The sequence below is a fragment of the Apus apus genome, chromosome 3, assembly GCF_020740795.1.
Source record: "Apus apus isolate bApuApu2 chromosome 3, bApuApu2.pri.cur, whole genome shotgun sequence".
NCBI lineage: Eukaryota > Metazoa > Chordata > Aves > Apodiformes > Apodidae > Apus > Apus apus.
Genome location: NC_067284.1, coordinates 47,135,702 through 47,161,664, shown reverse-complemented (window position 1 = coordinate 47,161,664; position 25,963 = coordinate 47,135,702). Strand labels below are relative to the sequence as shown.

The following is a 25,963-nucleotide window of genomic DNA, read 5'->3' as shown; positions in this document are numbered from 1 at the left end:
GGCTAAACAGAAGCAGGGACCTTCAGGTAATGGCTCAAGCAAGCACAGCTTCTGAACACAACACAGTATGTCCCCACACTCAACAAGAACATGAAGCAGCAGTTTTAAAAAAAAAAAATCAGTTTCCTTCTGGCAAAAAGACATGTCCTCTCAGTCACATCAAATATACCCATGCTATTAATAGTTCTGTGTGTAAAGACTGGGACAACCATATGTCCATATATCTTCTAACACATTCTCTTGGAGCCACTACTGAATTTAAAAATCTGACCCTTTCTTCAAGATTTCTGGACATCAAGCAACCAGGCACAGCTCCACAGTGCAGCAGGTTAGTTTAAACACAGATATGTAAGACATACACCATAGCCTTCCCAGTACACCAACTGCACATATAAAAAATTATCCATTCTAGAAACAGAATCATGGAAACTAATCCTATTCATAGATTTAACAGCCTTTTAAAATTGTATGATCAGCACTGTGACAGTGGAATGCAAAGTTAAACATGTTTTTAACATACCTTAATTTGACATTTTGCATACTTGGGTCATTTTTAGGGCACTACAAAATAATGAACTTTTAATCCAGCTTCAAAACTCAATGCAGATAAAAAGTCTTTTAGTTTCTTGTAGATTTGGAACAGCTCTGCATTCAATGATACACCATTCATGACAGATAAAAAGTCTGTACCACGGTGCTGCAATTTAATCATAAATACACATGCATGATTGAGACCATCAGACAACACCTGCAAACTTAGTTCTTACAGATATCTACAAAAAACCCCAGACACTTCTTAAATTAATAACATTTATTTCCATTAATTATTTCCAAGACAAATTTTCAAAATTAATTCAAAGTAAAAATTCAGGGTGGTTGGTGAGGGGGAAAAACTAGACTGCACATCATGTATGTTATTCTTATATGCTCAAAAATATTTTAAATAAAAGAATACTGGCATGTAGAACTGGCACAGAACAAAACTGGTGGAATTTCCCCTTCTCTTCTAGTCAGTAGTTCTATGAAAACGAAACACACAACCATGCAGCCTGCAACTTTGATAGCCATTACTACTTGTAAACAGGCCTGAGGCATCAATAAAGCCTTATTTATTTGATACAGATTAAAGCACTTCTGCAAAATTACCATTCCTGCCCAAAACCAAAGCCATTGAGAAATCCACAGCTTTGCTTGTTGGTTTCATTGAACTTCATGTTTGCTATAGCATTGGACAAAACACACAATAAACAACATGAATTTTAATTGTTCCAATAAAAAATCTTTCAGCTTGAAAGCAATATTTTCAATATTGCTATCCTAGTTTTCTAAAGCCTATTGAAAATCCTCAAGAAACAAGACAAAGCATGAATGGAGAGAAGACTGCATATGGACAATGGTCTCTCTCCCCACCCTCCCACCCAGGATCTTGCTGACTTAATTCCAAACTCACAATTTATTGTACAGCTGTGGCCCAGAATAAGCTTTCCCTGAGTGCTCTTTCTACCTGTTTCAAAAAGTCAGAATGTGTTTAATTTAATTCAGCCATTATTATTGCCATTATTGCCATTTTCTTTGCTAATATGCGACATGTCTTGTAAGAGAGTTATCTGATTTTGGTAGTCCTGGATTTTATACATAGACAAACTTGTATTCTATTGCTCCACATACAGAACTTGAAAGTGCATCTGACCTCTAAACAGTATTATTCAGGCAGGTTTCAGAAAGTAACTAGACCCAAAAGATCGACATGCACAAATCTTCATAATGATTTGACTCTGTTGAAAGACACAGAATTAATATCTTACCTATACTCAGAAATTTAGTGGTATAGCATCATTAAGAGACAGAACTGCTTTGCATCCTAAGGTCCGGATATTAGAAGGGAGCAAAACACTAACTGTGCAAAAGGAGTCAGATACGGAAATGGGAATATTGATTTCACATACAAGTAAAGCAAGTGTTTCACATGCAAGATGCAATACTGCATCATCATGGCATTTACATCATCTTTGGAGGTCTAGTCTCTACCTGCTACCCACCTTCACACCAACAGGAGTTGTGTGATACACAGAAGGAAGCCTCAGAACTGCATGAAAATCTTGCTGAAACTAGTTTAAGTCACAGGTATTGTCACAGACTTTAAATGCAAATCCCCAGAGGACTGGTCTAAACCATACCATCAAATACCACACAAAATAAATACTCGAGGTGGCCTGTGTTAATGCTGCTGACTGTATCCGCAATTCAGTAGTCTTGCTTTTTCCTTTTCAGTATTTCTAGCATACTAAAAGGCATAATTACATCTCCCCCCTTAAATAAAGCTAGTCTAATAATTTAACTTTGTAGATTTATAAAATATTTTCTATGCAACTTAACACAATAGCCTAAAAAAGCAATTATGAAAGAATATATTTACAGTTAAAATAAGTACAGACCTTATTGGATTTGCATTCATATATCGCACAAAATAATTTACAAGGCATAAAGTAATAAATAAGTCACTGGAAAGCTTTCAGAGATGTGCATTCTCTGTAGATCAGAGTGCAGTACAATTTCAGGAAGCAGTAATGAATTCTGACTAAAGTTTTTTCTTGAGTCCTTATGTGGGACGGCCTTGACCAAAACGGGATTTTGACCTGGATTAAGAACACATAAGAAACACATACACGATTACTGCTAGAATTTTAAATTATTGTCCAGTCAGCTCTTAGGTACAGTATCTGTTTGAAATTACATTAACGTTAAAGTGTTTTCTGAGAGTTTTTCAAACTACTCTTGAGAAAGCTGCCTTTCTGCCAGGATACCTGTACCCACAAATGACATTCATACAAAAGTACACAGTTGAAAGAACTGTGGTGTCAAACATCTTATTTTGAAAGCACTAATTCTACAGAGAAAAAGTCACATATATTTTATTTGATTTTTTTTTTTTTTTTACAGAAATAAGACCTGTGAGAAATCCTCTTATGACGTATTTGAAGCTTCCAGCCCACCCCTTAAAAGGTGGTCAGCAACTCCACTATAAGCTTCAGCTCCAGAAGCTCACCTGCTGGTCAAATTATGATCAGTTTTAGAACCAGTTTGTGCTGTTTTAAAAAGAAGCACACAGTGTGCCAGTTGCTCGGTTCATTTGTGTTTTATCCACTTAAGGCACAGAAGACCAATATAAAGTACTGATACATAGGGTTTTTGGTGTGTAGGGATTTTTGGGTTTGGTTATGTTTTCAGAAGGAGGTCAAAGAATAGGCTAAGGAATCTTCCAGTTATCCATAAATTCTGCAAAAAATTCTACCGGACCAGCTTTCCAACACAGAAGCTATAAATCAGCTCTTCCAGCATGGGTACAAGAGTTTCATTATCTTAGCTCTAGTTTCATTCAAAAAGGAAGCTTTCACACCACATATGGTTAACACTCTGGAAGGGATGCTGACTCAAGTTTGAGACTTGGCATGTTTTCCTACAAACACCCACCACCCCCCAACCTGAAATCCATGTTCTGCTTTTTCCTTTTACCGTAAAATCTTACCTGGCATTCTTCTCGGCATTGTTTTGTCGTGCACTGACCTGTGCTGAGGCCTTTATCTGAGCTTCAAGTCTAGAATAAATGCCTCCTGCATACTGGAATCCAGAAAAAATAAACAAGTTTTGTCATGATTCCCATTTAATCAGTGACTTCTCATAAAAATCACGATTCAACAGATACTTCAAGACATATTCAGCAGAACCTACGGCTTATGTAATTTCCTTAACACAACCCAGTACTAAAACCTTTAAAACCCATTCAATTTTCTATGTCCAGTTTTTAAAGGCAGTGAACTTTAAATATTATTTTAAACTATTAAAAAAAAAATATCAAACAAAATTAAGATTGATAAAATTCAGTTCTTTAGCTTAAGTATTGAATAGATGGCATTTTTATTTGCGTTACATTTTTTTTTACCAAGGCCCACTTCAATTCTGTAAACGCCACATTGAGACAGGACAAATCTTACTTCTTTACTGTCTTTTGACTTGACTCGATCAAGGTCTCCCAGCCTCATTTTTATTAAGTGCCCTGTAATCTCAGACATTCTTCTCTGATCTGTCAGAAATAAGAAAGATTATTTAGAAAAGAGGTTTTCCTTGCTACTGAATACAAAGAGAGAAGAGTAAGATGCACGTTTTAGTGACGCTATCTGTAAAATTAGCTTTCTTTGCAGCTCATATAAAAATCTTGAACAACCAAGATCCTAGATCCTGATACATTAGGTAGCTTCAGCAGCATTCTTGGCAGGTACCAGAATCAGCCTGAGGCATTACGCTGAGATCAGAATCTATGGGAATGGTTTTGAGGCAGAGGTTTTCAAAACAGCAAAAATGCACAGGAGTCGGAGAAGAGATTAAGAAAAGTGGAACAAACAAGTGGATTTCTGAATATTTTTAAGTCAGAAAGACTGGAAAAGAGATAGAAGTAAATGCTTATCTCTGCTTATCTGCACTGACAGCAAATGGCAGAGGGATGCAGGAAAAATTAGTTGCACACTTATAGTCATCAGATGATGCAACTATAATCTCTGTAGGTTATGAGCTGACATTCCAAGCAAAGAACATAATCCTCACTAAGGTATTTTTTCTTTTTCTCCTGCAAACTTTGACATCCTTTCCAATATTTTCCAAGACAGTAGGCCCAATGCTGCCCACTTATTTTTCAATCTATGTGCATGACTACAACCTATAGGTTTTATATGGTTGGTTTTCTTTCCATTTTCCTACCACAAACATTTTTTTTTCTCCTGTAGATGAGATTGCTAATAAACCAAATCCTAAAGTATCATTTTAAGCAGGAGTTCCTGTCTGCATGAATACTTTTGTACAGTTTGGAAGAGTCGGAGATTGCTGTGTGGTTTGGATGCAGCCGATTATTAATGATTAGCCTAGTTGAAAACCTGTTCTCTTTCAAATGAGGAGCAACTAAAAAAGAGTCTCCACAAAACCTCCATTGCTATATTTGAGATTAAATTAAACCTGAAGGTTTCTAAGTAGCTATATTTAGGAAATCAGCCATTTCTTATATCAAATAATATTTTTCTTTGCATAATATTAACTTTGTGAAAGCTAAAACTCATGCAAGAACAGACCATCTTCTCTTTGAGCATCTTGGTTGTATCTTAGTGACCTGGAGGCATCCCATTTGTTCTGCTGTATACTCACACTGGTTAGAAAAGAAAAATGCACACAATGTTATCAGTATCCAATTACAAAAAGGGATATGCTACAATAGATTCTCAAAGACTTCAAAAACTACGTACATGAATGGAGAAGCATCTCGGGAACTTGACTATCAAAGAAAGAAAACCACATTGAGTATGCTTTAAGATCTAGTTCAAAACCAAGAGAATTCCACACTATTCAACCCAGCCAGAAAGGCTTACCTTGTCAGATGGCTTCTCCTTTTTCTGAACACTAGGTGAAGAAACCATTTTCTTTGGGTGCTTGTAGGACTTCTTTAATTTCTCCTTTCTCCCTGCTGATTAAAGACACATCTACTAACACCTTCAGAGATATTTGGAATTTTTACACCACTGCAACAGGTTTTTTTTTCTTTATTCTTTTGCAAACAGAGTAATTGAACAGGCTATTTTACCTTTATTAATGTTAAAGGCATGATAATACACACTGATTACTCAAATGCTTTTCTATTACACACATACAGGAACTCAAGTACATATTTAAAATGCAGAGTGGTTACATGTAACTGCACAAATTTTCTCTTGTAAAATGAAATGCAAGTGCACATACAAGCAACACCTTTGACCGTATTGGTTTGAACACCAAGCTCTGGTATCAGACCAAACGAGTTTAAAGTCAAACTACAAAAATTTTCAGCCACTTTTTTTTTTTTTTTTTTAAATGTACTAGGGCACTTCCATACCTCTGAGGGAAGACAGAATGAAGTGTGCCCAGATGGCCAAGAAGGCCAGTAGCCTCCTGGCCTGCAACAGGAATAGTGTGACCAGCAGGAGTAGAGAGGTGATCGTTCCCCTGGACTCAGCCCTGGTGGGACCACACCTCAAGTGCTGTGTGCAGTTCTGGGCCCCTCACTACAGGAAGGACATTAAGGTGCTGGAGTGTGTCCAGAGAAGAGCTACCAAGCTGGTGAAAAGTCTGGAGAATAAGCCCTATGAGGAGATGCTGAGGGAACTGGGATTGTTTAGTTTGAAGAAGAGGAGGCTGAGGGGGGAGACCTCCTCGCTCTCTACAACCACCTGAAAGCAGGTTGTAGGGAGGTGGGAGTTGGCCTCTTCTCCAAGTGAATAACGACAGGATGAGAGGAAATGGCCTGAAGCTGCACCAGGGGAGGTTTAGACTGGATATCAGAAAGAATTTCTTTACTGAAGGAGTGGTTGGACAGTGGAACAGGCTGCCCAGGGAGGTGATGGAGTCACCACCCCTGGAAGTGTTTAAAAGAAATATAGGTATAGCGCTTAGGAACATGATTTAAGCACTGAATGGGCAGATTATGGTTGGTGGGTTTAGGTTATGGTTGGACTTGATGATCTCTGGCAGGGGGGTTGGACTAGATGATCTTTCGAGGTCCCTTCCAACCCCTAGGATTCTATGATTCTATGATTCTATGATCTTCAAGGTCCTTTCCAACCAGGATGATTTTATGATTCTATAAGAAAGAACTTCCTCTGTTCTAATAGCTCATTACTAGGGTGGAAAGGAGAAGCTGCTTTTTGGCTGTTTTCCTAAACCTCTTATCATATTAAAAACAAACAGAAATCTTATTGACCATATAGATCTTAATTTCTATGTAGACAACTCTGTCCACGGTCACAAGTCATTTCACTATGTAACTAGAAAAATATTCTGCAAAAAAAAAAAAAGCATGCAAAAATATAGTTGTGTAGCTACGCATTTTTTTCTAGCATTTATCTACAAGAAACTTCATAAAAGTAATTTCACAGTCTTTCCTGCAAAATACATCCCTGATCAAATGTGAGGACATCTCAGACTTTATTAGTTGCAGCTTCCCACTGAGCAGTGGGTTAATTTGTATCTAAACACAGAAAAACAAGCAATTAAATTCAAGTAACACTAATTTTTATGTTTAAAATTCCTAAAGTTTAAAATTTGCTTACAGAATAGTTCTGCTGCCTTGAATCCCTATCTCTAAATTCCAGGAAAGATTATTCTAGACTTGTTGTACCTGGTTTCCTGCATACTTCTTCTTCATCCCCCACTTCATCCTCAGTGACTTCTGAGCCAGTGGTATACTCCTCTTCTTCAGATAACAATGACTGCTGTTTCTAATCAAAGGATGAGAGTGCCACAGATTATAAATGAGGCTTAATTCCTATTAAATGATACATTCAATCTATCCTTGCTACATTTTGCAAACTGCCCGAAGTTGCTGAGATTCTCACTAAATACCACAAAGTATGCATTTGGTAGTGCATTACCAATACACATAGGTTTGGTACATCAGAGCTAACTACACTGATAAATAATTGTACATGGGTCTGGAATATCTGGTCAGCATTTTTTTGGGAACTTGCCCTTATACCTAATTTTTTTTTCCCTTTTCTGTCTCTTGTACATAATAAATAAGTCACTGGCTCCAATACTGTAATAGGTGGGGTCACAGTGAATAGTTCCTGACAGCACAGAATAAAGAAAATACTAAGGAATGTGATGGTTACTTTGTTTGAATATACACATATATCTTTGGAAGTAAGTGAGGAGTGCCTAGTGATCCATTAGAAATTAGAAGGCCAAAATGGACTGCAGGTTCAAAAAGTTTGCAACAGGAACAGTCTCATCATAGGACACTAGGAACATCAGACTCCAACACAAATCATCCAGTGACAAAGGAAATTACTGCTCTCTAGCATTTACATTTTAAAAAAATACTAAATCATGTGACATCTTATTCTGCTGGACAAACAACTGCACAAGCTCTGCATTTAACCACATCTTCAACCCTGATAAAAGCTTATTGCAATGAAGCAGCAGCATAAAGACATCTCAGTATCTCAGACAAGCCACCAAAAAGAGACAGACACTAAAAAACTATGATTTGATAATTAACATTTCTATCAGCCTACAGAGCTATTAAGAACTGGAGAGTGCATTGCTGATCTGTTTGTTATTTAAATATTTAAAAGGAATTTTTAATGTTTATTCAAGTCAAAGTAGCACTTCACACATCCTTTATATTTTCTTGTAAAAATTGTTGCTATACTGCAACCTCCAAATTAAAGCAAAAGAAAACATTCCCCTGCAAATTAATTAGAAAATAAGACAGAAATCAAAGCTAAGTACCTGCCAGTGTTCAGAGCAAGTATTTAAAATTACAAACAAAGTATTTTACTAACCAGCTGTAAAGTCCAGTTCTTCAGAGAAAGAAACTGTAGTCACAAAAAGAGAAAGGCATAGAAGTTAAAGAACTGATAAAATCAGAAGAAAGTAATGTGAGTGGAATTCTAAAAATAGAAGTGGCATACAGCAACCTACACTGGTAACCCCTAGAAGGCCTACTCCCATTTTTAACTAGAAATTTTGGTGGCACGACTAAGTGTGCAAACAGACTGTGAACAACTAATCATGTTTTAATTTGACTAACATTAGCATTACAAAAACCTGATGATTTTAACCATAAAAACAGTCCAGGGCAGTGGGGGCAGTTATTTACCAGATTGTTATGGAGTTTCAGTTTAATAGCCTCCCGTGTTTGTTGTGGGGGAGCGTCTGACACTCTGCTTGAAATTCTCACAGAATAGCCATCATCACACTACTATCAGGATCACTGAGTTACCAGAAGCTCTACAATGATGCAGAACTTCATAAACTTATCTCTGCAAGAACTTAGCTACCCAAGGTAGCATTATAAGCAGTCTCCTTAAACTTGGCTTAGAAATTGTCTCTGTTGACCTGACATAAACATCGTAACATGCAGGCATCATAGTCTAGAAAAGTAAAAACTTCCAGATTTTAAGAGAAAAAAAACCAAACACAAACAACAAAACTGAAAACCCAAACGCCTCACCCATCCAAAAAACCCCAAGAAACCCAAAACCACAACCCAACCTATGTTTCCTCATTCATGGGTTTGCAAAAGTCATGTGGACATACCCAAATACATCAGCAGATGAAATGAAGACAGCAATTACGTAAATATTCACCATGTGATGCATTTTAAACTACAATTGGATCCTTAAACATCAGCAGTTTCAGAACAGGGTGGAAACCACAGATATATGGGGAATTGCCTCTGATATACAGAAATACTTCTAGCAGACATGGTAGAAGGTTTGCTTTTTCACTGACCAGATACTTTGTACCGATGCTAGCCTTTGCTATCCCTGCAATGCTCAGCTGTGCACTTCTTCCTCCAACAACACCTGGGTTTTGTTTTTATTAAAAGTTGTCTTATTAATTCTTCAAAGTACCCTTGTAAGTATCTTCATTATCAGAAAGAAGCAGGGAAAAAACATCAGTCACTCACAGCATTGATTTCTCCAGTTCTGGGACCCCACGGTGTATTTGGTTCTACAAGCACATCACATTCAATGCCTTTTTCATCACAGAGCCCAATACCAGAATCACTTAAAGAGAAAGGTGTGCAATAGAAACATAAATTTTCATTTCACAACTTTAGAATCAGCTAATTTTTACTCATCATGTACCAAGGACAGACCTCCGAGTCAGCCACGTAATATTTTAATAACAGTCCATTAAAATATAGAGTGAATGCTTATGGGGATTGAATGACTAGATGTCTGCTTGAAATATAAAATAAAAAAGTACTTGTTCTTAACTTCACAATTTCTAAAAAGACAACAAAAAGTAAGTTACCTTTAAAAAAGCCTGTCAGCCATTTTAAAATGAGAGAGAAATCATAGTATGCACATGTGCTAAGCGTTGAAGGCAAAGTTATTCCAGTAACACAAAGTTCTTACCTATTCTCATCCTTAGTGAAAGGAACAACAATAATATCTCTATGATGGAGCAGATCATTCAATATTTTAGCAGTCTGAGATGGCAAAGCATCCACATCTTCATCTCCTGAAGGTAAATCAACCATGTGATCCCTCACTTTGCAGCCCTGTGATAAATATACACACAAGATCAAACACTGAAGTTAATGGGAAGACCTGACTTCAGTTAAGTGCAATAACTCTTGAACCTTTGTGTCCGCAGGCCCTCACTTGCCTTGGGACACTGCAACAATTTACAATGCTTATTTTGGAAAAGAGCTACACTGTCACCCCCCTGCCACCTGTTATGTTCTTTTAAAAGCCGGGTAGTGTTGAAGTACCTTTGGGAGGGTTGTAGGATCAAATCGAAGTACTTTTTTGTTACAACAGGGATATACTCCTGTCCCACTTGAGCCCAGAGCACTGGCTACACCTGGATAAAGAACTGGCTGCGAATGGTACTGGCAATGGGAGAATTCAGTGCACAGGAAAGACTACATTAGGAAAAAAAAACAACAAAACACATTAAAAAAGAGATAGATAACAAGACATAAGATTACCTATGTCAATTCAATATATCACACTTAAAAAGGACATATACCAAGCTTTACCGTCATATATTCTCCCAATAGATACTTGCTATAATCCCTTCCTCACCCCCAAAAGCCATCCACAGACAAACAAGTGAAAGTGAAAATACACTAACCTGGTTACATCTCGAGCAGGTCAACCAGTTGATGGTCCCCCAAAGACGCCAATAAACATCCCGCCAAGATTTCAGTTCCTCATGAAGGCTAATTAAGTACTCATGGACTTCCCAGGTTTTGTCTCTGAAAAAAGCAAAAGGTCAGGTTGCCTGCAGAGTCTTAACTGTTTTGATTCTGCCACCAGAAAGGTGAGGTGGAGAAGCAGCACAGTAACACAATCCACTGGTGAGAAGCCTACAGAAGAATTTAGAACAGGAAGGACACAACACGGGGACAATCATAATTAAATTCAGTCCATGGCAGAAGAGCCTATTATCTTTCACAGTATCCTAAACTTATTAAAAATAAAGAATTGCAGCTTTATTCATCTCAAGCACCATATACTGCAAATTTATAAGCTAAGATAAATATCAAGCCTTTTGGAAATCAGAAGAACCATAAAATAGAGGAAAACCCAATACACGGACTACAAGAAACTAAAATGTGCACATACAAACAAGTTCAGCTATATTGCAGCTTTCTCTTTTTAAAGTAATACATTGTGCAACAGAAGTGAAGTACTGCTACTCTATTTTATTTCATTTAAAGCCAACATAACAAGTTTCTACGCACCTGCAATGCAACTCATTTAAGAATTAAAGTTTGAAAATATAAGACCACATCTTTTTGATTAATATATTTACCTGAGACATCTGGTCTTAAAAACGCATCCTCGCATCCTTCCCAGTGATAAAATTATACACACCGCTTCAGAATTCAAAGGAGAATACACAACCTGCACTGGTGCATGTTATCTTCAGAAAGAGCAGATACTGTTTTCTCATAATTTTAAGTGCTGGCCTGAATAGTTTTTTATTCAGTATACATCTAACCTAGACTAAGCAAGCAGTACTTCCAACTGGAAGTTACTTATAGGCACCACTATAGGACCAATAAATAGAAATCTATTTTTAAGTCTTAAAGATATGCTTGTACTAGCTCATAAGCCTGAAATAATTAGTGGCCAACATCACTTCACCTCAGGAATGGTAAATGGACTCTGTGCAGAAAAGCAGTCACAAGTACCACAAGGCAAATAATCAGAACCTAAATAATCCTCATTTATATACTAGGGATTGCATAGCAGCTACATATAGTCAGATTAAATTAAGTAATACTATTCATTAATTTTATGTGGTTAATCACCAATGATCCTAATAGGTCAGGACAGGGTTGCAAGATTCAGTTCTATTTAGACTGTCAGGCCGAACTTAATCCACATCTTGGAATTAATGGTGGGAGGTAACACCAAATACGTGTTACTTTGGGAGCTGACACTGAACTGTGTTTTCATTGTTGTGAACAAGACACATCTGTTGAGAAAGGTCCCCTGTTATTAATTTCCCACCATCTTGCTTAAAGGAGACATTTGGGGCGGGAGGGAACAGCAGCTGATGATGTACCGATCTTCATTAAAAAGAGAATCCAGCTGTCCACAAACATGGGCCAGACAGAACTGAATTAAACACTTGTGCCAAATGAATAAGGTCTAGACACAGAATTGGTCCTGGAAGCTTCTCTGACAAATACTTTCGAACAGAAAAACAACTGGCAAAGTTTATTTATAGTAGTCTCTGAGCAGGCTGGGTATTTGATTTGGCAGTATAAAGTCAGTCTAGAAAATACTCTTTAGCATTTCTTTGCTGGCAGAGGTGGATCTACCATTCAATAACAAACGCTGTAGAAATGCAGCCTTTCATTTAATTTGTCATCAACTACGCATATCTTAAAACCCTTCAACGAAAGAATTAGCTGAGTATTTTCTATTTAAGGCAGTGCAATCCAAAATAGCTCTCCCAGTGATCCTTACTGTAGGTTGTCCAGTTCCATTCAGCAGCAGCACTCCTGAATGAATTTCTAAAGTACAGCATAATTGTCCCTCCCCTTTTTTTTTTTGCTAGGTAATATAAGAAGTTGAAATGTTTCATGCTGCTCTTCATGTATTGCGACTTCATTTTGTAATGTAAGCATCTGATAATTCCTAAACATGTAGTGTTAAAAAAAAAAATCACCCAAACTCATATAGTTGAAGAAAAATTATATATATATTCACTACCTTATATGAACATAGACAATATTTCCATGTTGATCTATGTTGATTTTTCCCGGTACACAAGGAATTCTTCTTTCAGTTTCTTTAGTTAGCAGCTTTTTACATAAACAACACCTAGATTAAAGAAGAAAATTAAAGTACTGGATGGAGTAAGAGCAGGGCTTTAAAACACAGCTTGCCCTTGCAACTGAAGTAGTGTTAGAAAAAGACCATACCTGTATAATGTTGCTGCATTTCCTCGAGAATCTGGATTTAGATACTCTGGATCAAACAGCCTCTCAATCTTCTTGCAGAAAAGTTTACTATTAATGACAGCAACATAGCTTACCCATTAGAAAAAACTGAAAATTGCTGCTTTAGGTACAGCGAGACTAACAATGATATTCTGATTATAAGCAAAGTCACCATATTTCTTTCAGAATCTAGATTTTAATGTGATTTTCCTTCGAAATAGTGTTTGGATGAATGGTTCCTGACCTGGTCATCTATTATTGTTACAAAGATGCAAGGAGATTCCTTAATCCTTTTCCTCTATTACATTCTTTTTTTTGCCAATGTAAACTGCCAGCTTCTACCTTGACTAAACAACACTATTAATGTATACTTCTGTGAAATGAAACTACTTTAATTCTAAAAGTTTTAATATCTTAATCTCTAGTGATTAAAATACTGTCTTAATTTCACCTTGCTTGTCTGTCAGTCTGCCCTCTAATAATAGGCCCTTATCTTGATACTAAGCTGGAGACCTTATGTATTAAACAGTATTCCATCACAACTATTCAGCCTTCCAGCCACCCTAAGTTCTATGTGCAAACATCAGAGTTCACAGGATGCTGAAGCCAACCATTCTCTACAAATTAGGAGCATGTCATCCCATAAAAGGTTCCTTACCCTAATCCTGGCTCCCATGTGAGAATTCATTAATAATTTGTCCATGTTATATTCTTAATGTGGCCTTTCCTTTTGCTCATCTCCTACATAAAGCTCCTTCCCTTTGCTCATAATTTTAACATAAAATTCTGAAGTCAGTTAATTATATTCTCTGTTAAAGATACATTATATGAGAATATAAATTGTCAGTGTATATCACCTCAAAACACCAGTTCCTTAGCTGCTCTGAAACATAATACAAAACCCCTACAGCACTTCAGTAGTGTACTGCAGGGAAAAAAGTTACCTCTTAAATTTGTCTCTCTTGTCCTTCAGCTCTTCCACTTCATTGTGAGTGAAGAGATCAGCAATGTGTGTGACCAGATTAGCATTGATACAATTCATGTTACATGGTGTGGCTACAATAGCATTCATGTTTTTGTGGCAATAATGAATACATTTTTCTACCTAGGAAAAACAGAAACACAGAATTCTAGACAAAGCTATCTCAAAAGAGGTACTAATTGCTTCAAGACTTTTATTTTTTCAAGTGTGGTGTTTTGGAAAACTATTTCAGTTTAGCTTAATAAAAAACAAGTCTTGGATTTGTCTAAAGGAGACTGAATTAATATGACTCTGAGTTAGTTTGTGTTCTTATCTAAAAGGTTTCTACAGACCAAAAAACAACTCCACAAATGCTTTAATAATTGGTACCTTCTGATTGGTTGCAAAAAGAGCACCACAGTACACATTATACACACTGTTAGCTAGTGAAATTGAGATCCAGGCATGTTCACTGTGTATTTAATTGTGGGTCATCCCAACGTCAGAACTTTTGACAAACATTTTAACAAACAAGCCAGTAGTTAGTACTTATAGAGAGCTGAAGAACCAGATCCTAAATTGCAGAAGTGTTATGCATGTAAAAAGGATATAGAACAAATACATTCATTGATTTAATAATATTTTTTGATAAAACCCATCAGAAGTAAGCCACTGATGTTATTCTAGATCAGCCATCAAAGACAAATCTAAGACCCCACAATCACATTTAGAATGAAGTTAATCTGTAAGTTTTCTTGCATTGAGATTCTGCAAATATTAGATTACTGCACTGAATAAGAAAGGTGGTAAAAGCCTGAAAAAGTAAAAATAATGTAAAAAAAATCTGAACATCTGAAAAAAACTGTTTATGTAACAGCTAAAGCATAAGAAACATGCTGCTGCACCTGGTAATTAGCTGTGTCCTTACGGTAGAGAATCTTTATTTCCTAATACTTACTAATGAATCCATCTTCAAAAACTCAGAAGAAATAAGAATTGATATGACATTTGATGGTTCTAAAAGACAAAAAAGGGTGGTTTTTACATTAATTATTTTCATAATTTTATATCACACCCCTTCCTCTGCATATTTAGTATGTTTTAAATATTATTTTAACCAATCAACTTGTCATGTAGTTTTTCTACATCTTAAGAAACAAAGCTTTGGTTTATCATTCAGGTGGCCAGAGTACAACTATAACAAACTGGAACTTATAAAAACTGGAAAAGGTGGATACAATGACTAAGCAATTGCACAACAGGATTAACTTCCATCAGTTGCCATCATACCCAGGTGAGATTTTGCTTAACATAACTTTTGCATTGCAAGTTATAGCTCTATACTCTTAGTTTGTTAGTTGTTTTTTTAAAATGGTAGTGAAAGCTCATAAAAAGACTAAAAACTTGCCTCAAATGCACAAAGGCGAAAGTTCTTCTACCATTGTATCAGACTGCATTGACATTTTAGAAAATATTGCAATTGTACTGATGGGGAGCAGACAGGAAACAAAACCAAAACCAACACGCATCAGTATTTTAAAACTATCACTCTGCTCTTGCTCAGAAGAGATCTGAAGATTCTGAATTAGAAACATCAGATATCAAAATATATTAGATCTTTTTCACTGCTTTAACTATCAGGATGTTCTCCCAAGACTGTCAGAGCTGACAAATCCGAGACACCCATTACACTGACTTTTCTAACAACTGACAAGTTTCAGTGGAACAGTCAGAAACAAAGAGACTGGGGGTGAACTGTATCAAAAACATTTATCTTCCACTAGTACAGAATACAATGAACTTAAGACGAATGAACAACATGCTTTCTTTTACCTAAGGTGGGCATTTCATTAGCTTCAGAATCTTTACTGTTCCTTTTAACGTATCTAATCAACCAGTCGAAGATGTGAACATCACAGTGCACTGAAATGTCCACTTCTTCCCAGCGCTGGGCATCCACTGACAGATATTCAGCAAAGTATTTCATTTCTGAAATCAAAAGGTCTCGAGGACAAATAAAATCTTCTTTGAGGTTTTTAGCTTCATCGCACACATGGATCACCATATTTGGCCTCAAAAAGAAAACAAGCCACAAACCAAATTAGGACCATAAGCCAATTAGAAGACTAAAGCAGATCAACAAAGATCTCATCTCCAAATCTGGATCACGCACTGCAACACTGCTGTCAATAATAGGCTTTAATTAACAGAAGGAAAACAAATTGCGGTTATTAACTACTAATACAGACTATTAATAGAAACCATTGTCAGACAGTGTAGTCAGGTGGAGAACACAAATGCACAGTCTCTGACACATAATCTGTGAGATTTAATTGTTAAGGGACCAGAAAAAGAAAACTTACAGCTCCAGTTCCCAATTTTGTTACCAGTTTGTTAATGAATGCCACCAGAATGACATAGAGAACTTATTTGTTCTGCCTTTTTAATTGTACTGAAAAAATAGAGAGATATAAATGCCTAATTTACTGAGGCACCAAGGACAGTAACAGCACACAATAGCAATTTTAATCTGTGGAAATTAAAATGGTTTTACTTTATATTAAACTGTCTATTTCTTAAGAAAAGGCCAAAGCTAGAGTCAGCAAATGATGTCTCTACAGAAAGATGGTTACAGTCATGATTCAAACATATTCTATTCAAGTGTACTTGTATAGTATGGAAAACAGGGATGTGATTAATGTGAAAAACAATTACTTCTGTGGCTATTTGAATTAATAGTAAAATTTTTCATTTGCACTTTCAATTTACAGTTTTCTTCCCACTCTTAAATAGGACAAATCTGTTTGCAGAACAGTTTACTTTTAATTAAAATGTTATTGAGTATTAACCTTGTTACATTCCTTTTTAAAATCAGTTTGTTTCCCACTCTCACCACAGCAGCAATCAGCCCCTCAGAGGAACACTATAGTCAGATTTATAAGCCAGCTCTATTGCACATAATAAATTCTGAAAACAAACTAGTACTTCTGTAGCAAAATTTCTTACAGCATTTATTAGGATGTTCCCAGCTATTTTCTTTCTGACAGTAGAAAACTATGAGCAATTTAGACATCCTTCTGTCAGTTCTGTAATCACATAGGTAACAAACACACAAAGATCATCTTACCCCTGGCTTTCATCAGTGCTTTCTCCACCTTTATGCACAGCACCTTTCTCAGATTCTGAAGAACAATTCCTTGTGGAGGTTGTGCTAGGCCTTCCTGAAACATAAGAAGAAAAGGCTGAATTAGGACAACAACACCTCACCTTTTGCTGGTCAGCATCTTGGACACACAAATGAAGTACAGCTCTAACAGTGGACCAACAAATATGTTCTACCATAAGGGGTACTAGATAATCCAAATTCCTGCTCTGAATGCCATGCACTGGCAAGTCAGACCAGCAGCATTGCTGTGTCGCCCAGATGCTTGGCTGCAAACCCAGATCTGTCCTGTCTCAATACAGAGCAGTAAGATTCATGCGGAGTCTTCGATGTTTGCTTCTGGGAATGCAATCCATTCCTTCAGTTCTCCTTATCTGTTTTGCGGGATGTGGGTCTTAAGACACTGTCACATCAAAACTTCTATTTCCAGGAAGCTTTGCTGCCAGAATATGACAACTTCTGGCTAACTCCACTTCTTATCCATAACATGTTAGCTCTGGATATAAGTTGTTTCATAACAGAAGCACAGAAGTCCCTTAAGATGCGCTTTTGCTAAGTTTCTCACACGTGGCTTAAAGCAGCAGATTGATGGCCTGATTTCTTTGAGCACTGTTTTATACAGATTTGTCTAGTTCTAGAACTACATCACATAGCTTATTCCAGGAACCACAAGCTATGCTTTATCTTCACAAACATACTACAAGCAATGGAACCTGGACACAAAAACCCAGAGCAGTTGAGAAGAGCTAGTCACCTAGTCCAGTGGGTTCTAAGTCAAGGGTCAGGACAACCCCAGCACATTCAGACACTGAGTAACTTTTCCAACTGTGAGGAACAGATCACTGCAAACTGAAAGTTCAATAATCTTGCTTATAAGTCAGAAAAATCATTACTTTTTTTTTTTTTAAATAACGGAAGGGCACATATCTGTCTTTCACTGATGAAAACCCATAAGGTCCTGATTTTCCAAAATCAGTCTCTACTCTCAGATTTCTAGGAAAAAGAGTTCCAGAAGCATGTCCTCCTTGCTATGTGATGTAAGAGGCTCTACTCTTCTGAAAAACACTACAATAAAACCTCTTCATCTTATGGCTAAGTAACCATAGCAGACTGACACCAAACATCTGCAAGTTTTATACAGTTCAGAACACAGAAGTTATGCCCTTCAGGAAAGTAAAGATATCACACCAGAGGCAGAAGAAACAAACCTTTCTCCAAAAACTTAGCCTAAGGCCTTGAACAGTTAAGCCTCAGTAAGGTCATACTGGAGGGAACACAGAAAAAGGGAAAGATTTACTAGACAGATCCCAGTAAAACCTTGATTTCTAGATTTTGAATGCAAGGTAAGGTGAGTGTTTTAAAGGAAGGGCCTGTGGAAAAAAATTACATAGAAGAGTTCTGTCTCCAAATATTAAAATTTCTTTTGAACACAGTGAAGTTGTTTATTAAAGAAAAGAAAATAATGCTGACAAAAATATGCAACACAGCCAAATTAATGGGGACGTCTGAACTTCACCATATGTTTCTTCCTATTTTCTTTTTCTTCCTCAAAAAGCATATAGTTTGACTTCTGGAAGTTAGGAATTAAAGGCTATCCTATACGTTTGTTAACTGCCATAATGTGCATTCAGAGGGACTTAACAGGACTTTGCTTTATAATTGGCAAGTAATAAATGAATTTTTGTAACTCAGCCAAAAACTGAATTCAGTTCAAAATTAATTTGGTCTGATTGCTGTTATTTGCTGTTACTCATGTCTATAAACAAATTCAAACAGGCTCAAAATTCTTGATCCTAACAATAAGCAGATGTGAATAAATCCACTAGGAAGTCACTGATTAAATAAAAAACATTTACAAATTGGCTTTTCTCAAATCAAGTGTCTCACAAATATTAAGAAGGTGAGTTCACTCAAGCCTGTGAGAAAAAGATTAATTATCCCAATTTCATACCAACAAATAGCATACAAACAGGGAAAATAACTTATCCAAAGTCACAAAGAAAACACAAGAATCTCAGACTAGGATCTCATTCAATAGGAAACATTAAGGCACTTAACTGCATTAATACTTATTACATGCGTTACATTGCTAAAAAGAAAACACGCACTAATTATCTAAAGAGTTCTAGGAGCAGAGTCAGCTTGTTAACTTCCTACTGGGAAGCTACTAATCTTTTAAGTAGCCACTCGTGGGTGCAAAAAGCATTTATTCCACATCATGCAAGTAACAAGTAAAAAATTGAAAGCCAATTGGAAGCATTTTCAGTCTAGATACCCCACATCCAGCTTTCAAATATAATCGCTTGATCAGAGATGTTAAAAACACTTTCTTTGTTCTCCAGCAAACACCAAACAACTGCTTTTCTCTTTCAAAGAGAACAGGGATCAGAAAACTGCAGCACTGAGAGGGACACTTTAACAACTAAGATTTTGTTGAAACACTTTCCTGTTGCCTTAATTTTTATCACAGAAATTGTTTACCCATTACTGAAGCACGTTTTTCATGCAACACATTTACCAAGTCCTACAAGGCACTGATAACATTGCAGTCTACAGTGAAAACTACACAGGAACTACCACACCATTAATTACAACTTCTTACAGAAGAAATACGTATGGTGTTAACAATATTTAATTGTGCTGAGAGTGAAATACAACAGTCCTCTTCTGCCAAATTATTAGTGGGACACACAATTGACTAAAACACATTATGTGTCACTGTAAGACTGTGTTGCATCAAGAAGTAGCTGGACTATGCTCCAACTCCTACATAGCCATTTAGTAACATAGCTCAATGTGACAGCAAGTGGCTGTAGGTTTAACAGTACAACACTAGGGATAAAAAACAGGAGTGTAATCCCTCGTCCTAAACAGATAATTTAGCATAAGGATTTATGCCTTTTGGAAGGACAAGCTATTAAAAATATCCAAGCGCGACTCTTCATCTAAACGAACTGAAAGTGACTTCACGTATGCATTAGATTTATACTTAACATTCTTTTTCAAAGATGAATAAATAATATTTCTGGGTGAACATACTGCTCAGGAAAAAAAGCATGCACATACTGATAACATTGAAAGCCAATACATTTCAGAATGACTAAAAACATACCAGTTATAGTAATGGAATCCTGCCCAATAGCAGGCTCCTGAAACTCTGTCTGTGTATCAAGCAAGGAGGATTTGATGTATGTAGCTAAAGTTTCCACAGGACTCCCACCAGCAGCCATCAGGGGATTATACTGGTTGTCAACAGGTGAACTTCCACTGCTTTTTAGTTCATCAAACCTTTTTGCACACTGTCACAAGATTAAATGATAGGACAATGAAGCAGAGGCTTTCAGTACATCTTCAATAACTGTAACTTTAAGATGAATACTGTATTTCATGGCATCTTATGCATGATACTGATACTAAACTCATAATGCTTCCTATTTAGTTAGTGGTATCAGGAAAGGACATAAATATATAGTAAAATACTTCAGATTTACCAAAATTAAACACTCTAACAGAAAGAGAAAAAATAAGATGGAACCTGTTTCAACTTCTATTTCCTTAAGCCCTGTGATTTTAAGCCTGATCTTCAAAAACGAACATTATAAGAATTTAAATTATCATTTTGTAACTACTTATTTTACCCTAAACATCATAAAATATGATTACAAGTAGCTGTAGTAATTGCTTCATAATTATTGTTCTTTTACTTTACTTCCATTCCATTTTGGACAAAAGGGACTGGTGATTTCCACTGCAGTTCTATTTACTCTCCATTCCTTGTTTTGATGAACTAGAAAGTCTTCCCATTTTGTAAATTTGTACTGATATAACAATGATTATAGGTTTGGCTCAGCAAAATCCGACAAACAGCTAATTTACATGTACAAGAAAATCTACTTAATTTTACAGGAGGTGATCCTCCTGTGACACAGCTCATGAGGCCCCATTCAAGCAGTTGTTTTTATGTATTTACTTTGAATTTAGCTAACTGACATTGCCGGATGTCACCTTCCCGTTTGGGAGAGGAGCACACAGTGACATTCTCCTCATATTCATGACAGTCTCAAACTGTAATGATAGCAGTCTCCTCTATACAACAGATATATAAAAGCACAGGTGTGCATTTATTTCATTGCCTTGAACAGGGACTCCACATACCTGAGACACTTTGTTATTTTCAAACAAAGTAATCAAACATTTACTAATCAATAATATTACCTTAATTAATATGAGAAGAGAGCTCACCAATACCTTTATAATTATTTTATTTGCTTAATGTGCACAGTACTGTCTGCAAATTGAAAGGCAAACAGTAGAGACTTCCTGAAGCACTTTGCCAAGCACCTGAAAGGCAGTAACATTCCACAGAAGCTTCTACTCCCAATCATTCGTTTTAATGGCCTAAATACAAGGTTGCAGCAATGCCCAATAGCAATGCTATAAATGTGAGCTGACACATTGGATTAAGTTTGCAAGAAAATAAACATCACTGGCTTGTTTTCTTCCAGCTTTGCTGAATCACGAGGGCAAAAGACATTTTCCTTTCTTAGCTAACGTTACCTCAGAAACTAAAAATTCAAAATCATTATTAACAAAAACATAAGCATTTTGACAGGAAATTCAGAACGATTCAGTATATGGAGGTAATAGATTCTTCCAACTCTACTTCTACCAAGGAAAGAAAAATCCACACCTTGTAGGATCAAGCAAGAGGTAACTGCACTCTTAACTACCTAATGCTGATCTTTAACTCTTTAAAATTATAATAACAAGCATAAAATGTTATCAGGTATGCTAATAACTATACTACAATCCACATAAGGTTAGTGGGTGCTGGCATCCTTTCCATTAAAATCTCAGTTATGGAATTTGAAATCTGTTAGCCCAACTACTTTTTTTCCATTCCACATTTTAATTTTTACTTGCCAGTGGTTTCTGTTCTTATTCCACATCAGTTCTAATGAAATGAAATGCAGAATGTATTTCTAAATTTCAATGTTTAGATTTTCTAGAAATACTTTTTTTCCTTCAATCTACTGCTCAGTTAATTTTTTGATTCTTTAAGTATAAATTACTTCAGAAAAAAACCAATCCCTTAACTTATCTCTCCCCCCACCCCCTGATGTTTTCTTTTTCATTAAGTACTGCTTGAAGTATATTAATTCTTTTATCAGTAAATTTACCTCTTTGGATGTATATCCTGGAACTAGCCTTGCCACACTCTCCCAGTTGATAGGTTGAGGAACACCAATTAGTGAACACAGGATCATATCCAAAACCATTTGATTGTTGTCATATGGAAAGTTATTGTTTTCTGAAAATCCACGACTCATCTTTGTCTACTTAGGCCTAGAAGAGAAAATGTTATTAGCAAGACTCTAGCATGGCTTGCTAAAGCTTGATCTCCATTAACTACAGCACTCCATAAATTACTATGGTAAATATTTACGACAGCATTACAGTCAAGTATTAATGCTTTATCTGAGAAAATTTACATATTCATATCTGCATTCTCGAAATCCTGGGGGAAGAAGCAGATGGGCAAAACACACCAAAACTAACTCAACAGTAGGCACTACCTGCCATTCCTTTGAGTTGTCTCTTTCCAGGAGGGATTCATACCACTCATCCCTCCAATTAAAAAAAAAACAAAAACAAAAAACCAAACAAAACCAAAAAAACCTCCCACAATCTCAGAATAAACAGCCTAAGCTACACAGGGACATTTTAATTTAAATGTACTTACATTCAAATACACTTGTCTGCTCCCCCAAACTTTCTACTGCTCAACTTTGGTCTCCCCTTGCTGTGCTTATTTTGCACAGCTGAATTCCATCATACGGGAGCCAAACCAGGGCACCCACCTAAGGGCAATCAATAACACTTCAGAGCCAGGGAACAGGACTCCTGGATGTCTTTCAGCTCCCATCCTGAAGGCCTGACTTTTGAGCTGTACTAAGGCACACAAATCTCCTGACTAGCTGTGATAATCAGGGCCAAGAAACTCTGTTCCTCTAGCTTCAAGCTGAACACCAGAACAAAGCATATAAGGAAAACAGTGAACACATTAAAAATGCAGTTATCCTAATCGGAAAAAAGTGTTTACTTAAGGTTTTCTTTCTTTTTCCCCAAATGAATTCTATGTATAGCACCAGTGAACACAGTGAACATTCAAAGTACTGTTTTAGCATATGCTGGGAAAAAAACTGCAAGCACTAACTGAGACTTTCATATTCAAGCCAAAGTAAAGACTCACATAGGAAAGCACTTTGGACCTTTTCAAAAACACCTTAAACAGATCACATGAATAACAGAACATAAAAGTCACATGCAGAATTTTGACAAAGATTATAGAGAATTCCAAGGAAAATACACTTAGATAACAGCAGATTCAACTGATCACTTGTTACTAAAAGTACACTGCATGTGCATGTTTCTTTTGTATCACCCTCTTTACAGGCAGGTAAAAGAAAAGATGCTTAAAAGGTACAAAAATTCCAACTGAAACAGATGTCACTGTGAGGTGAAGGCAGATCAGTCCTTGTAGTCACAGAGTCCTTAGCTATCAAGCAGTGTGTCACTGTGGTAACTCCATGGTGGAGATTTCTCACTGTCAGTGCACAGGCAGATGTCACTATAAATTATATTTAAGCCACTGAATATCTACTATATCTGCTGTTATGAAAAGAAATAACTGGGTCAGAACAGGTCAGCAGCAGTGGCAAACCTAAGTGGTTATAAAACATGAAGCCAACTTCTTGTGGTAACTTGCACGCTTTGTAGCGGCTGATTTAAAATGTTTGGAGAAGGTAAGTAAATGATGGACCATTAGCATCCTCTGGTCTTGCACCATAAAATACACTTAATGAAAGTAAAATTACTTGCAATGTCAACATTGCATAAATCACCGCTTTAAGGACTGTGCTATGATTATACTGCGTAATCAAAGAAAGAAAAGCAGTTATTTTGCAGTATTTAAGTCTACAATTCAAAGGAAAAAACACAGTGTGTTTTGACTGCCTTGCTGGTAACAAGTTTCTGATGCATCAGCACTGGGGAACACTTGACCGTGAAGGAACGACAGCTACTTGGAAACGCAATGACATGTTCAGAGGGGATGAAGACTTGGCCTCTGACATTTTTTAATTCACTTACGCTGCACATTAAAATACAGCTTTAGACATGCTTATTACTGCAAAAATAAACGAAGGAGAATACTTAATTACAACCAGACAGAAGTTAAGTCTTTATTTCTATCCTAGAAAAGGCATGGGACTCCCCTTTGTGGCTTCATACGTTATATTTAACATTGGCCTTTTTGTCCTTTAGGAAATTCTGTCAGAAGCACAGCTAAGGACACGCACAAGATCCTCTCTCACACAAGAGTGGTGCACTCTGTAAGAGCAGCAAAAAGCCTGTTGTAAATCACACCCTCAACAAATAGAAGGCAACTTCTACAGATTCTCTCTGGTCTGTTGCTGGAAGTAAACCTCAAGTTAAGCCTCTCCTCAACTACTGAAATGGGAGGAAAAAAGTTTCAGAATTGTTTAACTCTCAACTCATTCAGTATGCACAACACAGAAAGGCATGTTGGCAGCAGGAATTGTTCTTGATGCTTAGAATTCTAAATTAAGTAGTGCAAAAGATTCCCAACGCTTTAATATCTCACCAAACCGCTATCTTTTGGAGTGGAGAGTGAAGTCATCGTACAGGAAGCTGGCTTACACTATGGAAATGCACCGCCTTGTTTAAAATTTATCTGTTTTAATTAAAGCGAAGAACCAATCTAAGAACGAAGACCTGTCCCCTCACAGGGGAGCGACCTGCAGGAAGGTAAAGACGGCGGGATGGGAACGAGGTTTCACGCAGAACCCCCGCGTGCAGCCAAGCGACGGTGCAGAACGAGCGGAGGGAGAGAAACAGCAGCAACTTCGGTTGAAGTTTGCCCACGTATCAGTCAGGATAAAAACCGAAATAAGGTACATGCATGAAAAAAAAACAAACAGGAGAACTAGTCTCGGCTTCTGGGGCGAGACCCCAGGAGCGCAGCCAGCCTCCCCGCGCCGCGCGGGACCCGCCCGCAGCAGCGGGAACCTCCGCCGGCCACCCCGGACCAACCCGCTCCGACGCGGAAGCCTCCCGCCGCCGCCGGGCCCCCCGCCGGGGGCCGGGGGCAGGAAGGGCACCCACCGGCGGAGCTCCGGGGCGGGCCGGAGGCTCTGCGGGCCCCCCGGGCTGCGCGGGGCAGGCCAGGGCGGGGCGGGGCGGGGCGGGGGTTACCTGGCGGGCTCCCAGACAAGGGCTCGGCGGTGGCGGCGGGACGGCCCACAGCGCCTCCTGGAGCAGCCACGGGCCGGCGGGACAGACAGCGGGACGGACAGCGGGACGCGCCGCCGCCGCTCCCCTGAGGAGAGACGCTCCGCGCCGGGCGCCCGGCGGAGCCGAGCCGGCAGCGCGCAGCCCGGCACGGCCGGGGCCGGCTGAGGAGGCGGGCAGAGCCAGCCCGAGGCCGATCAGCGACGCTGCGGGGCCCGCGGCCGCCCCGTCCCGTCCCGCCCCCCCGGCGGTGCCCGCGGCGCCGGAGCCGCGCGCCCTCACACGCCGGCACCGCCCGCCCCACCCTCCGGGGCGGGAGCGCAGGGGCGGGACCCGCCGCCGCGGGGGGAACCGGGGCGGCCAATGGGCGCCCGGCGGGCCAGGCCCCGCCCCCTCCCGCCGGGCACAGCCAATGGGAAGAGGGCGGGGGAAGGGAGGATGCGGCCGCACGGGAGCCCCGGCGCGCGCCGTGCTGCGGCGGCGGCCCCGCCCTGTCGCACTGCAGCAGCGGCGGCGCCCCCCCCGCGCGCCC

The 25,963-nt window shown here is 38.3% G+C and overlaps 1 protein-coding gene across 2 annotated transcripts; it reads right to left on the bottom strand.

Annotated features, from left to right (window-relative positions):
* Positions 1-241: 241 nt before the first annotated feature.
* SANBR (SANT and BTB domain regulator of CSR) lies at positions 242-25,482 on the bottom strand. Of its 2 annotated transcripts, none has more exons than XM_051615214.1 (21): positions 25,396-25,482; positions 22,299-22,464; positions 20,231-20,417; positions 17,083-17,176; positions 15,789-16,027; positions 14,914-14,972; positions 13,939-14,099; positions 12,977-13,063; positions 12,765-12,875; positions 10,669-10,792; positions 10,304-10,456; positions 9,945-10,090; positions 9,491-9,590; positions 8,361-8,393; positions 7,193-7,292; positions 5,412-5,503; positions 5,289-5,317; positions 5,118-5,191; positions 3,993-4,081; positions 3,527-3,618; positions 242-2,636 (listed from the first exon to the last, which is right to left on the bottom strand). In XM_051615214.1, exons 2-21 carry the CDS (start codon positions 22,446-22,448, stop codon positions 2,600-2,602), a joined length of 2,157 nt encoding a protein of 718 aa, XP_051471174.1. In that variant the 5' UTR covers positions 22,449-22,464; positions 25,396-25,482; the 3' UTR covers positions 242-2,599. The 2 variants fall into 2 exon arrangements, with proteins under 2 accessions (XP_051471174.1, XP_051471173.1); XM_051615213.1 differs by having other exon boundaries at positions 5,412-5,506; positions 25,396-25,481.
* Between the last annotated feature and the right edge of the window lie 481 nt (positions 25,483-25,963).